The 17,456-nt window shown below is 43.2% G+C and overlaps 1 protein-coding gene across 3 annotated transcripts in view; it reads left to right on the plus strand.

The window, feature by feature from the left end:
* Positions 1-17,456, plus strand: part of MTG1 (mitochondrial ribosome associated GTPase 1) — a 1,022,130-nt gene that overhangs the window by 335,289 nt on the left and 669,385 nt on the right. Inside the window, exon 1 of one of the 3 annotated variants that reach the window (XM_075349126.1) lies at positions 474-672. The exons of the other annotated variants lie outside the window; for them this stretch is intronic. Within the exon in view, the coding sequence (XP_075205241.1) occupies positions 538-672 (135 nt within the window). The 5' untranslated portion in view covers positions 474-537. Of the gene's footprint in view, positions 1-473; positions 673-17,456 lie in introns of those variants that run through there. 3 annotated transcript variants of the gene reach the window in all.

Consider the following 17,456-nt stretch of genomic DNA (forward strand, 5'->3'; position numbering starts at 1 on the left):
GTCTCCTTTTCAAAAGAACGCAAGAGACCGCAGCTGCTCATGCCCACTATCAGGGTTCGGGGGGGCTGCGGTCTCTTACCTGTGTTCTCCCAACGAAGGTTGCTTGCAACTACAACAGCGAGTGGGCCCCCTGTTTGTTCAGGGCCCCAGGCACTTGCCCGGCTGTGTCGAGTGGTGACGCTGGCCCTGCCCAACACTATACATACACACACACACACACACACACACACACACACACACATCTATCTCCATTTATGTACAACATTTGAAATTACTCACCTTTCTCCATTTCCCTGTTGCTCCATTTTCTGCAGCATGCGTTCTGATGCTCAACACAGGGGGTGCGACATATTGATATCATCATGCACACTGTGATGAGGCTCAGATGCACAGGGTGAAAGATGCAACAGGGAACTTATGGATTTATGATCGATTCTTGTTTTCAACTGTATGTGCATCCAGAATGCAGATGCCATTGAAAGCGTGATGCTGTGAGTCTTTGATGGATGCAAAGGAGTCTGGAAGAAATCAGTGAAAATGAGAATAACAGATCAAGAAATTGAAAGAACTGTCAACTACTGTGGAGGAAGCTTGATGATATGGGTTTTATTCACAGCCAAAGGCATTATATACTTCACCAGGATCGATGTTGGTCTCAATACTGAGCTATATGTGAGTATCCTTCAAGACATGTTCCTTCATAAACTCGAGTACAGGGTACTTATGTATTTACGATCCATTCTTGTTTTCAACTGTATGTGCATCCAGAATGCAAATTACATTGAAAGAATGATGCTGTGAGGCTTTGATGGGTGCAAATGAGTCTGGAAGAAATCAGGGAAAATGGGGATAACAGATCAAGAAATTGAAAGAACGTTCAAATACTGTGATCTCAATGCTGAGCTATATGTGCGTATCCTACAAGACATGTTCCTTCATAAACTCGAGTACTATGGGTTTGAAAAGGATGAGACAGAGTTGCAGCAGAACAACGACCCAAAGCATACATAGAGATTGGTGAAAAAATGGTTCAATGTCAATGAAGTAGAGGTGCTGGATTGGCCTCCACAGTCCACAGACCTCAACCTGATGGAACACTTTTGGGTAGAGTTGAAGAAATAGATTATACAGTAGATACCCAAGTGAGCCGACCACTATGCACCAATGTTGGGAATATGGAGAAGAGACCTGGGATCATATTTTGGTCGAAACATGATTTGAATCTCACAGGAAGATTCAGTCAGTGTTGAAAGGCAAAGTTGGATTTAGAAAATACTAACAAAATAATAAAGTTAATTTAACATTTTTAGGAGCAAAACAGTAACAATACAGTGACATGACAAGAATCTGCATAACTAATCATATGCTAAATAGTTGCAAGTCAAATTTATGTATGAGATAGCCAAGGTGATTGTCTATAAAATGAAGGTAGTTTTACGCTCAAAGCTGTAGTGGAGTGTGAGATATAGAGCCTGAAAGTCAAAAGTTCAAAACATGGTTATCCTTTTGCTTGTAACAAATTCTGAGCACCAAGTTTTTTTCTGGATTTAATTACATTATTAATCAGATAGCCTTGTCATTTATGCAATTTTAATCATCCAATTTACTTGCCCGTATGTTACCCTTCCTTTACAAAAATTGTTTTACAGGTGCAATTGCATGACATTTTGATAAGTGTATTGCAAGACTGAGAACATTATTACTTTTGAAACACATTGATTTTCACTTTTACACTGTATCACTGTTTTATTTGGAACCAATAAATCATATATTTTAATCATTAATGGCTTCAAACTTAAAGCTGGACTATCCACGGTTTTCTCTGACTTACGAGCTAAGACTGTATCTCACATCTTCATCACTTCATACAAGTATTGCATGGGTACATGGAGAAGGTGTTTTATTTAGCGATTAGGGACGAGCAGACTTGTGGGTGTTCCAGTTCGCTGAGTTCGGTCAAACTTAAGTTAAAAGTTTGGTTTGCTACCCGGACCCTGAACCCCATAGAAGTTAATGAGGACCCGAACTCTGGTGCTTAAAATGGTTGTAGTAAGGCCTGGCTAGAGGGCTGAAAAATAAAACAAAATGGGGGTAAGAACAGGACAATTGCCCTGCAAACACATGTGGATAGGGAATAAATAAGCTAACCTCTTTAAGATACATGACGTACTGGGTACATCATGGCTCGTGTCAGGGTGACGTGCAGCTGATTTGAACAGCTGACGTGTAGCTATCAGGCTCGGGTGATTCTGCGATCCACCCGCGCCTTTTAACGTCTTAGATTGCGCTGACAAAATGACAGCACAATATAAATGCCCGGCATTTACCCATTGCCATCGGAAGCCCCGTGATGTGATCATGTAGAGCCGATGATAGGCATGGAAGCACAGGGTCATGTAGCTATCATTACTTACTTCCTCTCATTGTCGGGAGAGCGCCGTCTGTGAGTGTAGAGCAGCATTTCTGAAGATCAGAGCGATGCAACTGTGATCTACAGAAATGAATGAGCAATCAGACTGCTGATCCTTATAGTCCCCTAGGGGGACTAGTAAGATAAAAAAAAAAAGTTGAAAAAAAAGTTTTAAAAAAAATTAATAAATTTTGGCACTTTGCACATCTTTTCCCGATTGCCCTGGTGCAATGGCAATCGGTAATATTTTTGGGGTTGATCTTAGCTGTGAATTGATAGCCGACATCGAACCCAGAGGTAAGTAATGGAGAAGTGTCGATCAGACATCCATGGCTACACGGTCAGTGTACAGTTAAATCAATGCACACACATTGGAAAAAATAGTTGATTTGAACAAACTCTCCCCCACACTCCCTTGTTCATTAATTTAGTCATTAAAATAAAAATCCTCGATGTTTTAACTTAATCCAATGGTGTAATGTCTTACGACGTCCATAGTATCCTGTGGAGTGTGAGAGATCACTAGCAGTCAGCAGCAGGCACAAAATTTCTCATAGAAATATAAACAAGTTGATTTCAGCTCACCTCGTCCTGAAGGATAACTCCAGATTGTAGTCAGCGATGCACGGACAATTCATGGGCTATTTCCCAGGCAGCAATGGAAAACGCAATCCATGCCCACTGTGCTTCTGTTCTCCATAGCTTAAACTGACGCACAGCTTCCCAAGGCGCAGCATATCAATTTATTGTTGCGGAGACACGAGTGTTCTTCGCTGGGAGAACAGAGCAAAAGTCCACAGCTCCCCGAACCCTGATTGTGGGTACAAGCCGCTGCTTTCTCCTATGCAGAACACTCACATGTCCGCAGGACAGCTGACGCAGCATCTAGAACGCAATTTCCACGGATCGTGGGCACATACCTTTAAGCTGTAAAGCAGAGGCTGCATGTTGGGGCTTGATTACAGCACCCACTGTATTGTAATTGATGGCTGTAACCATTCTCTGCTCCACCTAAATTACTGTAAGTGTATAGAGGGAGAATCAGGGTATGTTCCCACATTGCTTTTTTTCTACAGCAAAATCTGCTCTCTTGGCAGTAAAAAAGCTGCTTCCAAAAAGCAGGTTTTTCTGTTTTGTTTTGTTTTTTCTGAGTTTTGGTGCTTTTGTGGTGAATAAAACTAAGTTTAGTTAAACATATACTGTAGACCCACCAAAACACAGCTAAAAAACGCGTGATATGTCTATAGTATATGTTTAACACTAGAACTACTGAGGTAGTCATTTTGACTACTTTGCACTATGTATTTCTATATAGGTGTCACGAGTCCAGTAGTTCTAGTGTTAAATATAGTTAGTGTCGTTCATCACAAAAGCAGCAGCAAAAAAACTCAGTTGCGTTTTTGCACTCTCATTGCTTTCAATGGTGTCAAGTTTCAAAAACGCTGAAAGAATTGACATGATGCTTTTTTCAAAAACACAGTAGTTATCCAATATAGTTAGGAAAAAAAAGTCTGTGTGCATGAGATTTGTGAAAGCTTTTGCTTTTACTGTAAATAGCAGCTTTTACTGTAATTTGCATAGAACTAATGATAAAAACCATGCTACAAAGCAGCAAATAAGCTAAGTATGAACATAGCCTAAAACCTCATATTTTTCCTGTAGACACTGCTCCAGTATGTTAAACAGACAGGATTTAAAGGGAACCTTTCACTAGGCTTTTCCAATATGAGCTGCAGCTACCAATAGTGAGCTCTTATATACAGCATTCCAGAATACTGTATGTAAGAGCCCAGACCCCTCTGTAGAACATAAAAAACACTTTTTATACTCACCAAGGGGGCGGTCCTGTCCGATGGGTGTCGCTGCTCATGGGTCCAGCGCCTCTTCTGTTCGGCAATCTCTGTTCTCCCTCCTCCTTCTGAGGCTTGTGTGCATGACGTGTTGTAAGTCATCCACACTAACCGACATTGAGGTCCTGCACAAGCGCACTTTGATCTGCCCTGCTCATGGCAGATCAAAGTATTGTAGTGTGCATTACAGTACTTTGATCTGCCCTCAGCAGGGCAGATCAAAGTGCCCCAGCGCATGATCACAGTTCCATCCTGGGCTGGATAGACGGAGGATGGAGATCAAAGCAGAGAGGAGGCGCTAGACCAGAGAGCAGCCACACCCATCAGACCAGGCCACCCCCAATGTGAGCATAATAAAAGTGGTTTTTACATCCTACACCGCGGCCTGAACTCTTATATTGAGTTTTCTAGAATGCTATATATAAGAGTTCACTGATGGTGTCCGCAGCTTATAGTCACCAAATCTGATCACAGGTTCAGATTTTAAAGACAATTTACCTACAAATTACCACTTTATATGAAGGTAAATAGCATTTTATGGTGGCGACATGTTCTCTTTTAAATATACAATAGTCTCTCTCATATACACACACAAAGCAAGTAAACAAAGTTATTGTGAAATTCTTACCTGTAGTAAATGAGGACCGAATTCTAAGCAAAATAATAGGTAAAGGCTGCATGTGTGTTGCTAGGCGCAGACAATCATTGGGCAGTTTCTTATCACCATCTTGTACACCAGCAAAAAACCCGAACAAAGTTAGTGAACAACCCACGGTTTTTATAGATTTGCCAGGGCCCCGTGCAATGTCTGTGCATTTGCTGAAAATAAAAGAACGGAATTTTCTATCCACAATAACACTGTCCATAAAGTAGAGTCACTTATGAATTGTGAAACAGACCATGTAATTTATTGTATTCAGTGTTCACAGTGCAACGTATGTTACATAGGCTACATCTCTCGTAAAATAAAAATGGATAATAGAATATATTTATAATATAAATAGTGGAAATTCCTCGTAATCAGGGGCTTCCAAACATTTTTTTTGTTGCGTGTAAAGACAGCCTCTCCACTTTTTTTTTGCCATAGAAAGAGTTAAAGTGAGAGGGGGCAACTGGCAAAACAAAGTCTTGCCTTAAGAGAAGCCTATTGGATTGTTACCCTTAGCGCAAAACATCCACTAGGTGTGAATTATAGGAATGATCTTTATTATATAAGTGTATTATATTTAACATACATTAATCCTGTTGCAATCTTTGATGTTTTCTAGCATTTAGTTATTTATTTTTTGTTTGCTAATGAACTCATGTGTATAAATAACATTGTTCAGGTTTTTTTTCATTAATTTAGTTGTTTATCACTGCTGAATTCTTTTTGTTTCAACTGTTTGTCGTTAGTAATTGAATGTTGTTCACTAGCTTAAACAGTCACCCATTATTCTGTGGGCTATCCTAAAGCCCGTTTTACACGCTACAGTATATCTTATGATGTGTCGGCGGGGTCACGTCGTAAGTGAGACACATCCGGCATCGTAATGTACATTGTAGTGTGTGACAGGTACGTGCGATTGCGATTGAATGGTAAACCGTTCATCGCATACACGTCATTGAATCCTGATGAATTGCACGTCAGGTTGTTCAATGTTCCCGAGGCAGCACACATCGCAGTGTGTGACACCCCGGGAACATTGAACAGATCTTACCTGCCTCCCGCGGCTCCAGTCGGCAATGCGGAAGGAAAGAGGTGGGCGGGATGTTTACGTCCCGCTCATCTCCGCCCCTCCGCTTCTATTGGCCGACTGCCGCGTGACGTCGATGTGACACCGAACGTCCCTCCCACTCCACGAAGTGGACATTCGCCGCCCACATCGAGGTCGTATGGACGGGTAAGTACGTGTGACGGGGGTTAATCGTTTGTGCGGCACATTCAACAAATTGAACATGCCGCACATACGATGGGGGCGCTTACGATCGCATACGATATCGTATGTGAAATCGTAACATGTAAAGCAGGCTTTAGACTAGTTTGCTTATGTGCACTGGAAATACGTCAGGAATGTTGGATAGTTTGTGGCTCCACAGATTTTAATAATGTAAGAAGAATTTTTATCCTATCTCTGCCCCTCAAAAAATTATTTTGGATGTGCCAATAATTTTTTTTCTTGATTTACCACTTACGAATTCTTAAGCTGTGTGTGCATGTTTCGTTTTTTTTTTCCGTGTTTTTGTCGTGTTTTAAACGGCACTGTGTCAATGACAGACTTTGCTAGGGAAGCAAAGCATGCAGTTTATGAGAAATTAGAATTTCCGTGTGCACGTTTCAGTTTTTTGGCAGCGTTTTATTTGTCATATATTAGTCAAAATCTTTAACAAAAAAGCAGCCTGTCAATTCTTTTTGCGTTTTGGCCCGTTTTGTCACCCATAAAACTCAATGAGGGGATGAAAAATGGATGGCAAATCGCATGGTAACAAATGGGTTGCATTTTGTATGGAATGTACCTGCATTCTTGTCACAAAAAATGCTAGTCACCCACTTTGTTCCAAGATAAAAAAAAACAACATTGCAGGAGTAAATATCTCTCTCTCTCTCTCTCTCTCTCTTTCCACTTCATACTCACCGATCACCGACACGGCATGCGCCCCCCCCCAATTTTGATACCCAGCCAAGATAAAGCCTCACAGCTGGGGCCTGGTATTCTCAGGCTGGGAAGACCCACATTTTGGAGACCCTCAGCCTAAAAATATCAGCCAGCAGCCACCTGGAATTTCCACATCTATTAGATCCGACAGTCCCGAGACTTTACCCGGCTCTTCCCAATGACCTTGGTGCAGTGGCAATCAGGTTAATAAGGGGTTAATGGCAGCTCATTACTGCCACAAAGCCCTAGGTTAGTGATGTCAGGCGTCTATGAGACACCCCACATTACTAATCTGTAAGTGAAAGTAAATAACCACAAACAGCCAAAAAACCTTTATTTGAAATAAATAAGCAGCCTCTTTCACCACTTTATTAACCCCCAAACACCCCTTGAGGTCCGATGTAATCCACATGTGGTCCTATGGCGATTCAGATCTGTTACATTTCTGTCCTGTCACAGCGAGCGGCCATAGAGCACGACTGCCAGCTGTGAGTGGCGAATCTGAAGCAGTGGACTCCTGAGGCCAGAGATACTTTCCTTGCCTTAAAACAGGCATTCTCCACCGCTCAGTCCTGCATCGTCCACCTATGAATAAGCAATTCACTCTGGAGGTGGATGCCTCATCCTCCAGTGCTGGAGCTGTCCTCATGCAAAAATCCTCCACTGGATGACTGGTCACGTGTGGGTTCTTCTCTAAGGCCTTCACTGCTTCAGAACGCAATTATGCCAAAGGAGACTGGGAACTCCTTGCCACTAAGCTGGCCTTAGAGGAGTGGTGCTATTTGCTGGAGGGAGCTGTGTACCCTATTGTGATTTTATTCGGACCACAAAAACCTGGCATATTTGCAGTCAGCCTGAAGACTCAATCCTCGTCAAGCCTGGTGGTCTTTGTTTTTTGCCCGTTTTGATTTCCACTGACACATCCGACCAGCAGACAAGATTGTCAGGGCTGATGCTCTGTCCCAGTCCTTCCTCCCAGCGGACCAGGAGGAGGAGGTCCAGTTCATCATACCTCCTAGTAACATCATCCCTGTGCCTCCCGTCTCTTTGAATCAAATACCTCCTGGCAAGATATTTGTCGCAGAGACTGACAGACAAAGGGTTCTCCAGTGGGACCACTCTTCCAAGGTGGCTGGATATGCAGACTAGAAGACGATGTTTTTACTCCTTAACTGATATTATTGATGGCCGTCTCTTCACAAGGACGTAGTGAACTTCGTCGCATCTTGCCCCTCATGTGCCCGCAATAAGATGCCTAAACAGCTACCCTCTGGTCACCTGCTACCCTTGCCTATTCCTTCTGTTCCTTCATGGATCTACCCTTGTCCGCTGGTTGTTCCATTATCTGGGTTGTCGTTGATCGCTTTTACAAGATGGCTCACTTTGTTCCAATGTCCGGTCTTCCCTCGGCTCCAGAACTTACGGACACCTTCATTCAACACATCTTCCGGCTCCATGGTTTTCCGTCACACATGGGTATCCGACAGGTGGACTCCGTTTACATCACGGTTCTGGAGAGCTCTATGTAAGAGAGATCTTGGCCATGAAGAAGGTTAGGGGTAGGACTTTGTTTCTTGTGGACTGGAAGGGTTTTGGCCCTGAGGAATGCCCTTGGGAGACCCGGGAGAATATTAATGCCCCTGTTCTCCTATGCCAGTTCCTGTCCCAGGCCCATCACCCATCGCTCCAACCCCTGGGGTCCCCACTCCCCGCCGAGCCCGCTCTCCTGCTACCTCGTTCATACCTTTTCCCCGTCTGTCCCAGCTCCGCGCCGCACACTCACTGCAGCCACCTGCGCTCCAGCATCCTGCCTCTCCTCCTGTGGTCTCAGCTCTGACTTCTGGGTTGCGGTCCTCACACATGCACACTAGAGGGCACGCACGTGCACTCACCTAGACTTAAAGGGCCAGCACAGCTGTCCAGGATATGACTACTAATTAACCTTGGGTATTTAAGACTTCCTATTCCCCATGGCCAGTGCTTGTTCAATGCGTCCCTGTAGCTTGTCTCTTGTATAAGTTGTTCAGGTCCTTTTATGCCTGTGCTTGGTGTAACTCTGTCTCTGCTTGCAGATCCTGAGTACCGTTCTGAGCACACACTCCAGCCTGATCCCTGTAACCTGCACCAGTCTTCGGTTCTGGACTTCTGCCTGATCCCGTTGACCTGTACCTGGTTCAGATCGGATCCTGTATCTATAAGACTTTATCCTGTGACTCTTGCTGATCCCGGCTTCCGTGCATCTAGGCTCTCTGCGGTTACACCCAACAGTCCCTGTATAGGGGTTTGCTCGAGGCGGCGTCCCAAGGGAAGTCCATTGCACAGTCCAGTGGGTCCACTCCCAGGACTATCCTTAAGGGGTACTTTGCACGTTGCGACATCGCTACTGCGATATCGTCAGGGTCAAATCGAAAGTGACGCACATCCAGTGCCAGTAACGACGTCACAACGTGTAAAGCCTAGATGCACCGATAAACGATCGCAAAAGCGTCGTAAATTGGTGATCTATGCAGTGTTTGTCATTTCGATAATTTCGCTGCAGCGACAGGTACGATGTTCCTCGTTCCTGTGGCAGCATACATCGCTATGTACGAAGCCGCAGGAGCGAGGAACATCCCCTTACCTGCCTCCAGCAGCTATGCGGAAGGAAGGAGGTGGCCGGGATGTTTATGTCCTGCTCATCTCCGCCCCTCCACTTCTATTGGCCGCCTGCCGTGTGACGCAGGGCAGGTAAGTGCGTGTGAAGCTGCCGTAGCGATAATGTTCACTACAGCAGCTATCACAAGATATCGCATGTGCGACGGGGGCGGGTACTATCGCGCTCGGCATCGCTATCATCGGCTAGCGATGTCGCAGCGTGCAAAGTACCCCTTACTGTGTGTGTCTGTGTGTGTATATCTTGTTTTTACCTTTTAAAGGTGTTTTCCCATAAACAAAGTTTATTTTAAAGTTGGTTTTAACCCCTTTACCAGCCAGCCTATTTTTTTCGTTCATAAACCAGTTAATTTTTGAAATTTTGATCAGTGTCACTTTGAGGTTATAACTCTGAAATGCTTCAATTGATCACAGTGATTCCAAGACAGTATTTTTTCAAGACAGATTGGACTTCATGAAAGTGGTAAATTTAGGATATATTTGCGTTTATTTGTGAAAAAATTTGAACATTTGATGGAAATTTTAAGTATGTCGCAATTTTTTTCTAATTTTTATATAAGGGTGGAAAGTTTATTAGCAATTTCTCATTTTTCCAACAAAATTTCTAAAACAATTTTTTTAGGGATTACATCACGTTTGAAGTGACTTTGGGAGGCCTAGGTGATTGGGTATTTTCTAAGTAACACCATTCTAAAAACTGCACCCCGCAAAGTTTTCAGAAGCATGCCTAAAAAGTTTATTAAGCCCTTAACTGCTTCACAGGAACTAAAGAAATAAAAATGAAAATTTTACTTGTTCCCATAAAAATGTTACTTTAGCTCCAAATTTGGCATTTTTACAAGGGCATCAAAACAAAATGTATCATAAAATTTCTTGTGCAATTTTTCCTGATTACGCCGATACCCCTTATGTGGTGGAAATCTGCTGTTCGGGAGCATGGCAGGGCTTGGAAGGAGCACCATTTGAATTTTAGAGTGCCAAATTGTCTGGAATAGATAGGACGCCATGTCGTGTTTGGAGAGCCCCTGATGTGCCTGAACAGTGGAGCTCACCCAGAAGTGAGCACATTTCTGAAACTAGATCCATCAAGCATTTTTTTTTTTTATTTGGTGACCATCTTGAACCCCCAGGTGGTTCACAGAATTTCATGTTGAGCCATGCAAATAAAAAAAATGCGTTTTTACCACAAAAATATTGCTTTAATCCCAAATTTTTCAAATTTACAAGGGTAACAGGAGATAATGCGTCTTACAATTTGTTTTGCCATTTCTCCTGAGTACGCCAATACCCCATATGTGGTTGAAAACTACTTTTCAGTGTAAAGAGAGTGCTGTATTTGATTTCAGATTTAGTTGGAATGATTTGTGGGTGCCATATCACATTGGCAGAGCCCCCAAGGTGCAATAACAGCAGAAACCTCCATGATTGAACCCATTTTCCAAACTGTACCCCTCAATGAATTCATCCAGAGGTGCAGAGAGCATATTGGCACTACAGGTGCATCACAGAATTGTATACTATTGGGCAGTGACCAAAAAATAATTACATTTTTTCCACTAAAATGTTGTTTTAACCCCAGATTTCCAATTTTCTAAAGGGAAATAAGGAAAAAAAAAAAAAGCTCCATAATGCGTAACATAATTTATCGCGACTGTGGAAATTACCCACATGTGACTCTACTGTACTGTTTGACTGAAACTCAGGGCTCGAAAGGGAAGGAGCGCCATTTCATTTTTGTAGCACATTTTATTCTAGAATAGTTTTGTCATGATTCCATACATTTTGTAATGTTCTGCCATGCTCTCCTGCAGGGCCCGGTATATGTTTCCTAATGTGCAGATCGTTTTGCATGATGAATGCTCTGCTGCTTGTTTCATAGCACTGGGTTTCACGCTGGTTCTGGGAGTTACTCTTGCAGATACTTCTCGTTCCCGGTGATTGCTCGGCTTTTTAGGGAGCATGTTAGCTCAGTCAGGACACCTCCAATCTTACTTCCTATTTACAGTTGTGCTGTTGTCTCATGTGGTGTTCATGATTCAGATCTTTTACTCTCGACTTTGGACTGCTGTTTACCATTTCTCTGTCTGTCCTCCCTTGTTTCTGTTGTGACTTCCCGGATTCTGACCTTAGACTTCCTCCTGACCACGTACTTGCCTGCTCCCTGTATCTTGGGTGTACTTTTTCCGAACCCTGACCTTCATCTGTATCTCAACCTCATCTCTGTGTGCACCTGTGTACTGTCGTGCCCTCCTGGTTTATAATCTTGGCCTGTCTGACTACCTCTCCATTTACTGCATACAAGTAGAGTCTAGCGACACATTGTGACAGTCATCACAAGTTTGCAAACTCCATTTGCACAGTACCTAAGTGCCAGAACAGAAGAAACACCCTCTAGTGACCAAATTTTGGAAATTACACCCCTTTGGTAATTCATCTATGGGTGTAGTGATGATTTAGTCTCTTGAAAACACCCATGGTGTCAAACACAGTGGATATTAGAGAATTAAAAAATGAAAATAAGCCCTTGTTGTTCCCAGTGAATTGTAATGCCCATATATTGTGCCTAGCTCATGCTTCTGGAAACCTGCACCCTGTCTGCTCTCCTAACTACAACAGTGCTAAACAGTGCTAAACATGTGGACACTAACTGTGGTTTAGGCACATTGTGGGGCTCATAAGGGATAGGGGCAGTTGGATTTTGGAGCGCAGATTTTGCTGGATCTCTTTTTTGAGGGGGAAGCTACAGTGGTTTTTCAGAGCCTTTTTATTAACAGTAACGTTGAAGCCCCCTATATTTCCGTTAACAGATGATGGACCTGAGTAGGGAATTGTGTTTTTGTGGGTGGAATTGAATGCTATTTGGTAGCGATTTGGATACAGAACATTTTGAATCAGTCCACATTTATGCAGAGCACTTACATCGGGGTTTCCATGTACATTTACAAAATTTGTGATTCAGGTGAAACCCCCAAAGTATCCGTTCATTAATGAGGCAGCAGTTTTTCCGGACTCCATTTGGTCTCTGTTCAGTGGTGTCCATCATTTCAAAACTGAAGAAAACTGTTGATGACCACAAATTTGTGCACGGCCAAAAGACGCGTAAAAAGATGGATACCGCCAAACACAGGCTAGATGTGAGGTCAAAGTTTCTTCCTTTGCCTCATTACAGTGAATTTTCCGTTGGGAATTTTCTCTGAATTGTGTTTTTCACACGTAATCCCAGGTGTAAGCGCTCAGCGTAGCACGCAGGATAAATATGAGCTGTGCTGTACTGCAATCTTTGGGAGGCAAAATAAACTAACAGTAGTTAAAGAACTTGGGGGGTTTTTTTGTTGTTTTTTTTTACACCGTATATTGTGGGGCATAAGTGATTAGGCAGCTTTATTCCTGAAGTTCGTATGATTACAGCAATACCAGATTTATATAGTTTATTAAGGTTATGCAACTATCACATTAAAAACTTTTTTTTACAAAATAAGGTTTTTTGCATCACTGAATTTTGGAGCCTAAAGTTTTTATTTATTTTTCTGCCAGTCATTTGAGGGCTTATTGTTTGCGGGATGAGTTAGTTTGATTGGTACCATTTTGGGCCACATAATATTTAATCACTTCTATTTTGCTTTTTGTGAAGCAGAAAGAAGAAGAATTAGCAATTCAGGATTTTTTTTTTGCCATTCACCATGTCATAAAAGTGATAAGACAGTTTTATTTTTCAGATCAGTGCGTATACAGTGATAGTACATTTACATAGTTTTTTTTTAGGTTTTGTATTTTACGCCATAAAGAAAATTTTATAGAAAAAAAAACCAAAACAGTTTTTGCATTGCTGTATTCTGAGAGCTATAGCTTTTATTTATTTGATTTTTTTTTTTTACTGATGGAGCTGTATGGCAGCTTGTTTTTGGCAGGACAGGATGACTTTTTCAGCAGTACCATTTTTTATTTATATATGACTTTTTCATTGCCTTTTATTCCACTTTTTTGTCAGCTGTATGATGAAGATAGTGTTTTGGGTTTTTTATCGTGTTCACTGAAGGGTTTAACTACTGTGACAGTGTTAGGCTATGTGCCCACTTACCGTATTTTCATGCAGTTGCGCTGCGTTCTGCACTGCAGCGTAACTGCATGCGTCCTGCGTCCCCAGCACAATCTGTGAAGATTGTGCCTAATCCATGCCCACGTGGCATATTACAACGCAGCGCTATGGCTGCTGCCGAAGCACTGCGTTCTACAAAGCAACATGTCACTTCTTTCATGAGCTTTGGATGCAGGTCCCGCTCTGTCTATGGGAGAGGCTGCATCCAGAGAGCATGAAATCGGCTTTTCATTACGGACTCTTTCTGCAGCGATTTGAAGCGCACGTGGGCTGTTCAAATTGCTGCAGAAATTTCTGCAGGGACAGAACGCAACGTGGGCACATAGCCTTATAGATTTTGTTGTTACGGATGCAGAAATACCAAATATATGTTTAGTTTTTTTACAGAAATATAAGTATTTATTAGATTATTTTTTTTACTTAGTCCCTATATGGGACATTGCCTTTTGCTGGTCTGAGCACAGCTGCACTGTACTATAATGATCGATCCTTGCAGTACAGTGCAGCTGTCAGAGCTGCACGTATAACCTAAACTGATTATCCTGTAAAGCATAATACCTGAGGCTTTCCATAGCCTGGGGACCTGGAAGGTCATCATGATGACCTTTTATCAACATGGTGACAATCGGGCCAGTGCAATTAAATCACGGGGCACCTATTGGAAGGGAGTGGGAGCAGTATCCCTCTCCCAGTCCTCTAAGGGCCGCATATGTACCACCCCCGTGCCAGCGGCTGAGCCGCTCGGATCCGGAACCGCGGTGGCTCGAGGGGTCTTCGGACGTGGGGATTCGTGCGGACACTCGAGTTTGAAAAGGGGAGTGTGTACAGGGGAGTTAGAAGTTCGTGACGCCATCCACGGTGCGTGGTAAGGTGGGATACCACCGCTGCTGTTGGGGAAAAGGGGGAGCCCGGTGGCGATGGTACGGCAGCAAGGTGTTTAACCCCTCCGTGGGTAGGTGTTGGTGGTGCAGGAGTGGGGTGCCGTTGGGAAAAGGAAGGGTTTCTGCATACTCACTCAGTCCAAGAATACTGACACCGACAGCTTGTAAACCAGAATTCTGAGCACCGCTGCAGCAAGGAGGGAGCACGCTTTGATCCGTGCCCTTGGTGTTGCTGGTTGGCCTTTTTTGTGGCACCTTGTTCACTGTTTGGACCCTATAGTGTGGAACTAGTTGGGTCCCGCTCACCCATATGGCTAACGGAGTGCGCTTGATCTCAGGGTTCACGCTCTGGATTTGGTGGACTGTGTCTGGGAAAGTCCTATCCCATCGGTGCGCTAGTACCCCGATTTTGAAACGGGTGAGAGATGAATCTTGAAGGCTTCACCACCGTCGGGTAAATTAGCAGGACGCTTGAAGCTACTTCCCGGCCTAGGGTCCGCGTACCCAGTCGTGCCCTAGCCCCTGCCTGGAGATGGCTCAATGCCGCCGACTGCCCTCCTCGGCAATCCGTGCCCTTTGACACGATCCCCTGCGTCCAGGGTTTCAGCTCCTACCAGGCCCAGACCAATGTCTGCCATCTAGTACTCAAAGAGCCCTGCTCCTGACCTGTGACCTCTCACTTCGAGAGTCACCACTCAACCTCCTACTCCTTCACCCCTTTTTTCAGTTCTCCTTTCACTTTTTACTTTCCCCTACCAACCCCCCCAAGTGGGCGGCCCTATTCCTTTCAGGCCCCCAATAGTGTGTCTGGTGGGTGTGGTGTAAAGTGTTTTCAGGGTTTTGACTGGCTAAGCTTTTAGCAACACCAAAGGACCAGGATCCGTAACCAAGGAGGATTGGATTATGTGCAGAAGGGCAGATTGCACAATACCCTGTGACGACCTGATAGGCCAGAGCATCACACATATCGATTGTGGTATTTAGAAGGTTAAACAGCCAGGGACGGCGTGGGGACCATCCCTGGTTGTGAGTGCTGGGCCTCGGCTGTTGCGAAAGCTGAGTCCCTGGCAGCAATCGTGCTAGGCACAACGCCTGTGTCTCCGTGATCGCTAGGATGTAGCTTTACATCTTAGGTCGTTAAGTATTTCCAATCTAGGAGTTTTAGGTATGTCCAAGGTCAGGAAAGCTTTAATCAATTGAGCTCGCCATAATAATAATTTCAAAATTGAATGTGCTTAGAAAAAAAAATAAAAAACATTTCCCTGACTGTTCTTAAAAATTTTTTTACCTCAAAGACAGAATAATTTGCAACCACATGCTGTATTGTCTGTATACTATTTACTTCCTTCCATGCCCAGGTGATGTGGTATGATCAGACCATGTTTGGTTCCCAGTCGGAAGCAACCATCACACAATACATAGCATAGACACATGTATCAGATTATCTCAGCACAAAAGCAATTTTTTTTTAAACACATCTAGTTGTGGAAATGTATTATTATTATTATTATTATTATTATTATTATTATTATTATTATTATTATTATTATAAAGACACTCCATTTAAGTGGTGATAAAAAATTTGGAAATTTGTAAAAGAGAAAAAAAAGTCTAATTCTCAACTACGTGTTTTATCTAACGGATTGAACTTCTTCATTCCCACCTCACATGCTAATTTTTTTAATATAATTTCAGATGTTGATAAGTTTGTGACATTGCTTACCATCAAGAAGTACTTTTTGAATGAGGAGGGTGATAATAATGATGACGCTTATCCACCTGTTGGGAAACTAAATGAGAACTTTGGTTAATGATGGACTGATACTGAAATAATTTCCATGCTTTCGTGAACAGTGTAGTTTTTGCTCTGGAGGAGTTGCAATCAGTATCTACCTCTATTCAATTATGTGATGCAATGGTTTTTCCCAATAAGAGAATTCCTAATCCATCTTTTTACCCTACTTAGTTAAGGGCTGGTAGTATGGATAATTTTCTGAAAATTATGGAAAGGAATTTGAAATCTATTCTCTTGCAGAACAGTAAACCTGAGGGTAGTTTATCTAAATCAAAATGTATTGTTATGAAACAATTGGAAATGAATAAATGGATTATTATTATTCGTCCATTCGATAAGGGTGGTTCAGTTTTCATTTTGGACCGTACTCTTTATGAGAAAGAAATTAGTAATATGCTAATGGAGTCTCAAACGTATCGTCAATTAACAAGTGATCCTACCAGGATTTTTTAAGCAGAACTAAAGGAATGGTTGAATGAGGCTGTTGCATGCGATGTTATGATAATAAAGGAATGATTCCACTGTCCTAATGTTTCATGTCTTACCCAAGGTACATAAGGGCCAATTTCCTCCACCCTTTCCGACTAAGGGCTCATGCGCACATTGCGTCCGGACCAGTGCAGAAATAAATGCACCCTCTGGCGACTTGACGCTGCGTTTTTTACAAAAAGAATGCATCCAAAATGCATGTATTTTACATGCATTTTGGATGCATTTTTGTCAGTGCAGTCCCCCAGCAATTCAGCTCTGCTACATGCCCGCTGATAGCAGACACAGACAGAGTCGCGCGATGAGAATGAACTCGGATGAACTTCACCTGACTTCATTATCATCCCATAGGTCTGTCTCTGTGTGCTGTCATGAACTCAGATGAACCTCTGACGTCAGTGCCAGGACACAGGAGTCCGCAGCAGTGACGTCAGAGCTTCAACCGAGTTCACTGACATCGGGCGTCTCTCTCTCTCTCTCTGTGTCGCAGCCTGATTTGCGGTCACACGTGAAGGACTCGTCGTTGACCTCAAATCCCCTGAGTGACTGAAGTGAGCAGCGCAATCAGCGGTGACAGCACTCAGGTGACCCACGGCCACTGCTGGAGTCCTCCACCTGAGAGCGGTGGCCACAGGTAACCTGAGTGA

This window comes from Anomaloglossus baeobatrachus, chromosome 5, assembly GCF_048569485.1.
Source record: "Anomaloglossus baeobatrachus isolate aAnoBae1 chromosome 5, aAnoBae1.hap1, whole genome shotgun sequence".
NCBI classification, from domain to species: domain Eukaryota; kingdom Metazoa; phylum Chordata; class Amphibia; order Anura; family Aromobatidae; genus Anomaloglossus; species Anomaloglossus baeobatrachus.